General features: G+C 34.3%; 1 protein-coding gene across 1 annotated transcript; it reads right to left on the bottom strand.

The window, feature by feature from the left end:
* Positions 1–2606: 2606 nt before the first annotated feature.
* Positions 2607–6733, bottom strand: LOC107439226 (uncharacterized; the record flags this gene model as incomplete). The annotated part of the gene is given in 2 exon segments (XM_016051746.3): positions 2607–3401; positions 6619–6733. Coding segments are annotated over 2 exon segments (759 nt in total). The 3' UTR covers positions 2607–2692.
* Between the last annotated feature and the right edge of the window lie 2829 nt (positions 6734–9562).

The raw sequence follows: 9562 nt of genomic DNA, 5'->3' as shown, positions 1-9562 counted from the left end.
ACTTTTCTGGTCATTTTTGTGTTCCTGAAACTTAATTAGTATGGATCCATATTTTAAAATAGGATTCAATAATTTCAAAAGTACTACGTTATAAGGTTAAAAATATATTTATTGTTTTCTCAATAAATGGTCTCACGTATTTAAAGATATTCTTTTTTATCATAGACAGAATGAAACATAAAAAATATTTAAAATAGTATCCTAAATATTTGAAAAAGTTTAAAAATACTCAGCTGGCTAAATTTTTAGGAAGATTGTCATTTTAAGAAAAAAAATATGCGTGCTACTTTAACATTTTTCGACATATTAAAAAATATGAAAAAAAAGATGAGAAAATGTTATTTATTCGCTGAATATGGGATTTTTGAGCAGTTAAAATTATACATGAAAAATTACAATACAATAAATAAAAGAGATGAACTAATGTTTGTTAATGTTGTTTGTTAACATCCATTATGCAGCTCGAGTTGGACGCAAATAAAAAACTCTTACTTAGAAAATGACTCGGGGTGGTACAAATTTTTAAAAATTCAGTAAACAAATTCTGTTTTTACAGTTTTTGACAGGATGCTAAAAAGGCAATAATTGTTTTTTTTTCATTTTTAATATATTTTCGCATATTACTGTTAAAACTCTGTCTTGAAACGCTGGTAGTCAGCACGCTGAGGGTTAGTCCACTACGGCGCAGATCTCCCGCAAATACTTAATAGGATGGACAATTTTCTTGCTACTAAAACCACAATATATATGTCTGGATTTTTCATTCTGAAGTTTTGTTTCTTGATTCTATATTAAATTTGATTTCATACGCAACAGTAGGCAGGTATTTTATTTACGTCACACTCAAGTTGCGTAATGGGCTGTTAGCGACGGTCTGGGAGCATCCCCGAGGATGATCCAAAGACATGCCATGACAATTTTGATCCACCTCAGAGAGGATGGCTCCCCTGCTTTGGTAGCTGGACGACCTGTGCGCGAAGTGTAGCACTTTACGGTAGAACAGTTTCACCAGGACCGATACCGTTCACCCTCGGTCCCTACGCAGGCTATTCATAGTGGTTAACCCTCCGTTTACGGACAGCAGTCAGTGATGCTCAAATTCGGTGTTCTACTAGGAACCGTGTCTTTACAATCTATCCAATACAGGTCACGTAACAGTATCAAAAACACTATTTTATGCAGGACATGACTGTATAAATAACGCTTCGTTATGTCAAGGGTTACTTTATAATCATACTCACCCTATCATTAAATTTCATTCAAGTGAATTGAAGCTATGCTAGAAGCTGAACATTTCCTTTAACTGTTTCGTAAAAATTTGGCCGTATTAGAATAAAACTCTTACAGAATTGTAGAGTCAGGGATAAGTTCCCGAAAGGATTCTTAAAATTGCGTACTTGCTCTTAGAGATCAGATACCCACACCTGTGACTGATGACGTAAGCTCCAGCTGATCGTTTCTAAGCAAAATGGTGTGTTTGAGTTGAGCTAAACTTCTCTAAATAAGTTAGAATGTTAATTAACGTGAAGTTAGTAAAATACAGCACCGTCTCACAAATCGAGTTTGTCGAAATATAATTCTTTCTCGTCTACATATTTTACTTAACTTAGATTTATTTTTTATGTATTTTATTGTAACCGTGATATATTTTTGTTTTGTGGCAACTTCGATGCATAATTAGTTTGATTATGTTCTACATGGTTTCGTGCCTGTCTTTGTTAACACTAAACATACCATTACAGGTCACATGACCGTTTAAGAACTTTTGCATCAGAAATGCGCTCATCTTATCGTTTTTGCACATTTGACTTCATGACTTTTTCTAACAATTATATACAGTTAATATTCTATTATTTTTATTTTTATTCCTTTCTGTTAGTTTTTACCCAGAAAAATTTCGAAACAATCGAGACAACATAAGCTCTTAGAAGAAATGATATTAATTATAAGAATTATAATTCTTATTATAATTATAGAAATAATAATTTGTAGAAATAAGTTTGCGGAAAATGTACAATGGAAACGCCCTATATATATGTATGTAAAAAATGCGCTGAGCAATGTATTAAAAATTTTTAGTGCTTGCAATACATAAAAATTGGCAATATACAATTTTTTCTAATTACAATAAAGTTTTTTTAGTTTATTTCTTTCCTTACAGCAATATTTCCTATTCAATGAAGAAATATTAAGTCCGGTTATTTGACCGGCTATGGTAAAAATGGGTATATATTAAGTGTTGGTATGTTTAGCGTTGAGTATGTTTAGTTCCAGTTGGGAAATCATTTAAATCTTTGTGAAAAATCTTTGTGTTAGAATAGGTCACATAAGAGAATTTATACTTAATGGGCTTACTCGAAATAGAAGGGAAAGAACAGTTGCTAACGTAAACAACTGTCACGTTTCGACAACCCATGCAGGTATCCCATTGAGAAAGCTGAAATGTCGAAAAAATAAAACTGAAGACAAATGAGATAATTTTATGAAAAATACAAATTATGCCGATCATTCGGTGATAATTATAAGTATTCCACTTCCAAATGTTCTACGCGTTTTGAAAGGTAGTCTCGTAAGTGCTTTATAAGAATGAATAAGACATTACCAAGTCAGACTAAAAAAAATTTATTTTACAAAATTTTTGATCACAAAGGATTAAAAGATAGCAAATCAAATAAAATCAGATTAAAATTTACTAGTGTTTAAAAATCTGAATATAGTACGTAAGTTTTTCTCCGTAGTTGACTGTATAGAAAATTGCCAACAGATAAGGAAGTGCCAGGTAACAAACTAGTTCAACTCGAAAACCAAACGAATACGAGTGTTGCATGGAATCTCCCATCTTTACGTACAAAAACACAAATGACGCTAAACCATACAAAGCGAGGAAAAACATTGCAAGCATCGTGAGTCCATGCAAAGTGACAAGATGTTTAATGTAAGCAGAAATTATAGAACAAGCTAAGAAGTAGATGCCGTAGTAATTATAGAACTGTTCTTTAGGAAGGTGTTCCTCACCGCGAATAAAGGTGTACAGCAAGAAAAACTCGTCCAGGCAAAAAGCCAGTGGTTGCGAAAAGCAAATAAAAAAGGGAGTAGCAATCCATCTATACAGTTCGTGAAACACCATAGGAAGTGGCAACAATACGCACATGGCAAAATAAGCCCATAGTTGATATGAATTTCCCTCAACAGGCGCTTCCAGGACAAGTGCAACCACAGTTAAAGCCGCATAATAGTTGCTTACGGTCTTGCTAATGACACAATTGATGTATATACCTTTGTAGATATTTATTAGGATAAACAGAATCATGCTCATTTCAATTGGAACAGCAAACATTGGTTTCATGTCCAGTAACATACTGCGAAGATGGAGAAGTTGATCTTTAAGAAGAGTTGCAGCCCTGAAAAGTCGAGAAGAATGAATTAGCATCACAAAGGTATTGTTTTGGAATTTTTTTTTTTTCATTGTCGATGAAAGGCGTAGTAATATTCAAAAGAGATGAATTAAAGGGTGAATATTCCTATAGATAACGAACCGCCTCGACTTTAAACAACTACGTTAATCCTCGTATTTTTCACCAGTCTTGTTCAAAGGAAATATATAATATTTTTAATAACATATTGAACGAATTATGAAAAGCATTTATAAATTATTGCATTAGTATTTCCTATCGCGCTTTTCAAATTGAAATAACTATTCCTTAATAAAGACATATTTCTGTTAAACATTTTCAACGTCTATAACAGTTCTGTTAATATTCTTCTGGAAGTAAACCATAATTCGACTTATTCATTTTCAGACTATTTATGAATAAAAAAACAAAAAACAAATTCATAACTAGACTTAGATATAGCACAAAAACCGCAAATTTAAATGTCGTATATGAAACATTATTATTGGGTATAAGACGAAGAAAAGTAATCATTTCGCTCAAGAAATATTTTTAAAATAGTCTAAAAGTTTATATCGTTCAAAATTACCCTAATAAACTTTATAAAATTGGGGTCTGCTAAAAAACGGTCGATTATTTAGGGTTCCGTAGTCGAAAAAAATTAGGAACCGATGATGTAAGCAAAAGAAAGACATAACCAATTCCAGACTTACCGTATTAAAGAGTAAGGAGAGATTAAAAACATCAAAACTTGTGCACCAGGCAATCAAACTGATAGGAAGATTTTTAATCAAATCTCTTTTAATGTGAGTTCTCAAAATTTCGATGTCGTTCTTTTCCTTTAAAAGGTTAGTTCGCAGTCCTTATATGTAAATTTTTTTTTGCTATACGAGATCTGATGCGCTATAGAGAAATTCAAAATTTAGATTTTTATATATTTGGTATTTCTGCACGATATTCTCTGCATAGTGAGATATATTTTTTAAAAATAACTTTTTTATCAGCTTCTTGAATTGTTTTAGCATTAGCAATAAAGAAAACAGTTGTCATGCCATTTTTCACCAAATCTACATTTATATTTGTTTTCAAATTGCATGCCAGAATAATGAATAAAGCCAAACTTTGAACTTTAATATGTCATTTTATGAAAGTGCATTATTCAAGCAGGGACAAAAAAAGAAAGTGCTTTAAAATAAGTTTTTAAAATAAGGAGATATTATGCCTAATATTAAATTAAAATATAGCGTCAATATATTTAACACATTTAACCCAAAAGTTAACCATTATAAGTGGCTAACGTAAGAGATAAATGTATTTCACTTATGTTTATACTCAATACATTTATATATTGAATGTATTAAGTTAACCAATTATAAGTGGTTAACTTAGGAATGAACAGCTTGTAAAGGATAGAAATTAATTAATTCAGTGCTTGAGTACAGAGGTGAGCTTGAATAGAATTCAAAGTAGATGGCTTCTTAATTCATAAAATGTTTTTTAATGACTACCCTTAATGTACATTATTTTTGTCAAAAATGCATGGATATTAATTTGAGAAATGAAATATTTCAAAAAAGAAATTGCCAACGAAATCTTTCTAATCACTAGCCAGAAAAGTGGGATACAAACATACCCAGTTTTTATTACCGGATAAAACAGTTTAATATAATTATGTAATGTCTTAAATTTCTATCACTAAAAATCCCCCTCACGTCTTTCGAAAGTGATGCTTCGTAATAATTTCCTTCATGTCTAACACAATAGATTTTTTTCTTTGAGGTCACCTATAAAACTTTGTTCCTTACATTTCTGAAAGATGGGGTATACTTTGGACTACATATAAATAGCCTAATATTAAATTATTTTGCCTAATATTAAATTATAAAAATGCCATAATTAAATAAAGCCATTATACTAATATTTGTGCTTTATATAAGTTTAGCTTCATTCTAAAGTTGTTTAGTTTTTATTACTATAATTACTGTGATTATTACTACTATTAGTCTACAGAAATTTGTCAAAAATTCATTGTTTAAATAGCAAAAATCTGCTTGCACCATTTAGGAAAATGTACGGCAATAGCAGGGCTCTACTCAAAATATGAGTGATCTAGAATAAAGTACTTAAAATTTCGATAAATCACGATTTTTTTCACGCTATGGCAATAAATACAGTCTAATCGTCAGAAAGCAGTCGATACTAGTCATACAGAACTCCAGTTAAATTCTAATCACTTTTCATTAAAATTTTTATTGTCTATTTAGCCGTAATCAGATAACAAACTCTTGCAGCAGTCAGGAATCGTTTGAAACTTGCATTATTGTCTAATACAGAGTACAACCATAATTTGAGTTCTTTAGCTAGTCTGAAAGTGATTGCAGATAAATTCTACTTAGCGACAATAAGAGAAATTTAGAGATCAAAAAACGAAAGAAACTTGTGATGTCATCCAGTAAAGAACACCAATTAAAATTCAAATTATTTAATAGTAAGATTATCAGAATTTTGACAATACACCAGTTTTAATAATATCACGATAAATTCGGTTTTTAGTGAACAGAAAGTTAAATTGAAGTTAAATTGTCTGCCAACGAAAAGCTTCAATAAAAATTTTGCCTGGCCTAACTAGTTTGAAAATAAAAATGCCGCCTAAGAGTTTTTAATTAACAGCTCTGCCACTCTGTCGTTTGCAAAGTTTCAAAAGCTCAATTCATCCGTAAATTAAAAATATTTACCTCCATTTATTAACTTAACTACACCGTATATTTAGAAGTTAACCAAACCGCATATTTTTTCCCCCGCAGAATTTCTTCTTAATGATTTGTCTTGAATTCCAGAACATAGTTTTACAGCGTTTAGAAAAAATGCAAAACTCTTATATCTCTATAATTCAGGCTATAGTCTTATCAAAATAAATTACACAGTTTAGTTGCATTTAAAAGCTTTACCATTGTTTCATTTCTTGAAAAAAAAAAACCTTTCGGGAAATATTTTAGAAATTAAACCTTACAGAAACCAATCATGAACTGGGAAAATTTGCATTGTAAAATTCTATTTCAAAACTGATTATAATGCTTGAATCAATTGAATATCTAAGCAGAAATGTAATAATATTAATTTTTCAAAAATATTAAATAATAAATGATTTAGTTTTTATTCCTAATTTAATCATACTGACTATTCCTTATGAATATTTTTTTTTTGGAAAAAAGTTATAAAAACATACTCTTCATGAGCAATCTCTGCATAGACCCCTCCTATTTCAGCAAAATCCATGATTGAATGTTAGTAAGTCAATAATCCACAACACGCCTCACAATCTGCGGATGCACTGAAAAAAAATTTTTTCCCCTGAAAATATGCTAACATGCGAATGATTAGCTTCAACTTATACGGGTACAGTTAAAAACCTCTCTCAAATTATTTTTATATTTATAGATGCATGTCCCGCAGTAGACTGACGGTTAAGCGGTTAAGACATGGTTCCCAACAGATCACCGAAGTCAAGCATCACTGACTGCGGTCAGTGAACGAGTGGGTGACCGCTTGGATCATTCTGCGTAGGGATCGAGGGTGTGCGGTATAGGTCCTCGTTAAATTATTCGACCGTTAAGTGCTCGACTTTGCGTGCAGGTCGCTGGGCTACAGAAGCGCGGGTGCCATCCCCTCTGCAGAGGATCAAAATTATTATGGCATGTTTTTGGATCATCCTCAAGGATGTTTCCCAGACCAACGCCAATAGCCCATTGTGCAGCTCTAGTGCGACGTAAGTGAACACAACGGAGTGGACTGAACGTTAAGGTAGATAGGTACGTTTTTTACGTAGTATTAGATCTGCACAATGGGCTATTGGCGACGGTCTGTGAAACATCCCTGAGGATGATCCGAAGATATCCATCGCAATTTTGATTTTATGCAGAGGATGGCTCCCCTGCTTTGTTAGCCCGACAACCTGCGCGCTAAGTCAAGCACTTTACCGTAGAACAGTTTTACGAGGACCGATACCCCCGCACTACGTAGACTGATCAAATGGGTCACCCACCCATTAACTGACCGCAGCCATTGATGCTTGACTGGGAAGAGTGTCTTTACGATCAGTCCACTGAAGGACCTCAGCGAACTGATCATTAAGAAGCAATTCCCCACTGAAGTCAAGCATCACTGGTGGAGATCAGTGTACGGGTGGATGACCCATTTGATCATTTTGCGGAGGGACCGAGAGTGTTCGGTATCGGGTCTCAAACTGTTCTAAAATGCATGACTTCGTGCGCAGGTAGTTGGTTTACCAAAGCAGGGGAGACATACCCCACAGCAGAGGATCAAAATCGTGATGGCATGTCTTCGGATCATCCGCAGAGATGTTTCCCAGACAGTCGCCAATAGCCCATTGTGCAGCTCTAGTGCGATGCAAATAAAGTACTGCTACTTTCAGACGCATATGATGGTGGCATGGGTCGTAACATTGGTAAGGAATGGGAGGCTATAAACTTGGTAAAATAGTTGTAGTAATACTTTATTAACGTCGCCCCAGAATTGCACCGTTGGCAATGGGTGACTATCTGAGTAACATCCTCGGGGATGTTTCCCAGATCACAATTATGATCCTCTGCAGGATGGATGTCTCTCCTGCCTTCGGTATCCCGATGATCTGCAAGCGAAGTCGAGCACTTTATGATAGAACGGATAAACGATACCACGCAGCCTTAGTAGTTTCTTCTCAGGCCGATCCACTGTTTCACTGACCGCTGCCAGTGAAGCTTGATTTCAGCGATTTACTGGGAATCGTTTCATACGATCAGTGCTCAGTGATGATCTACACCATTGTTTCTCAACGGGGGTGATACCGCCCCCCTGGGGGCGTTGGGAGTATGCTGAGGGGCGGTGAGCTTGGTTTGGGTGGTAGGGGGGCGTTGAACATGTTTTGTCATTCAAATTTAATTTTAAAACTTGCAAATAAAATTATTAAATTAAGATTAATTTAATAAAAAAAATTATAATAAAGAAAAAAAGATTAAATTAATATAATAAATAAAGATTATTCTATACACTANACACCTTTTGTACCACAAATAAAACGAACTTATACGACACCTATTCTCCGATCCGAGCCAACACAAAGCAGCGCATGAGTCAAAAGTTTTTGCCTCTGATTCATTCAAGCTATTTCGCGAATGGCTCTTACCTATTCATGCCATTTGGGGGAAATCAAAGTTAATGAGCTTTCGATATGAATATTTGATTTGACCTGTGCTTCTTATGATGATTTTCGTTACCTTCCTGATAGTTTTTTCCCCAGTTACGATTCGATCTCATTGTTTATTTGGCCAAGTATGTCCGCGAATTAGTTCTTTACCATAAATTATTTATTAATTTAGAGAAATAGTTTATTTTCTTCCATCATTTGCGTTTACTGCCACCAACAATGTCATTTAACAAAATGCCACGTACCAATGCCAAATGCCATGCCACGTTCTTGAAGTTTGGATTTGTTCAATCGCTGTCGAACTCTTAACTGCCCATGTGTTTACTCTGTAACAAAGTTTTATCTTATGAGAAAATGCAATCTTTCCATTAACAGGAGCATTTGCAAAAAGCTAATCCTAACAAACAAAATATAAATTTCAAATACAAGTTTCTGAAGGCACCTTCTGTCTCAGGGTTGATAGCAACCTCATCACAAAAATGCGACGATGGTTTGATAGCTTATAACAGTGCTAATTCTGAGAAAGCTCATACCATCGGCTCAGAGTTGATACTGTCGGTTGTCAAAAAAGTTTTAGAAACAGTTTTACACCATCCAATGTAATCAAAAATATCCCATTAAGCAACGATACAGTGCGGGGACGAAATGATGAGATGGCTGAAGACGTTGAAGTTTCTTTATGCAAACTTTTGATATCCAACGAATTTTCCCTTCAAGTTGGTGAATCAACGTTGCCATGCAATGTAGGTTTTACTGTAGGCGTAGGTACGGCTTGTAAAGATAGGAAAAAGTATTCGGGTAGGTAGTTCATTTACGTCGCACTAGAGCTGCACGATGGGCTATTGGCGACGGTCTGGGAAACATCCCTGAGGATGATCCGAAGACAAGCCATCACAATTTTGATCCTCTGCAGAGGGGATGGCACCCCCGCTTCGGTAGCCCAACGACCTGCAAGCGAAGTCGAGCA

This window comes from Parasteatoda tepidariorum, chromosome 2, assembly GCF_043381705.1.
Source record: "Parasteatoda tepidariorum isolate YZ-2023 chromosome 2, CAS_Ptep_4.0, whole genome shotgun sequence".
NCBI classification, from domain to species: Eukaryota; Metazoa; Arthropoda; class Arachnida; order Araneae; family Theridiidae; genus Parasteatoda; species Parasteatoda tepidariorum.
This window is presented reverse-complemented; position numbering and strand designations above follow the sequence as displayed.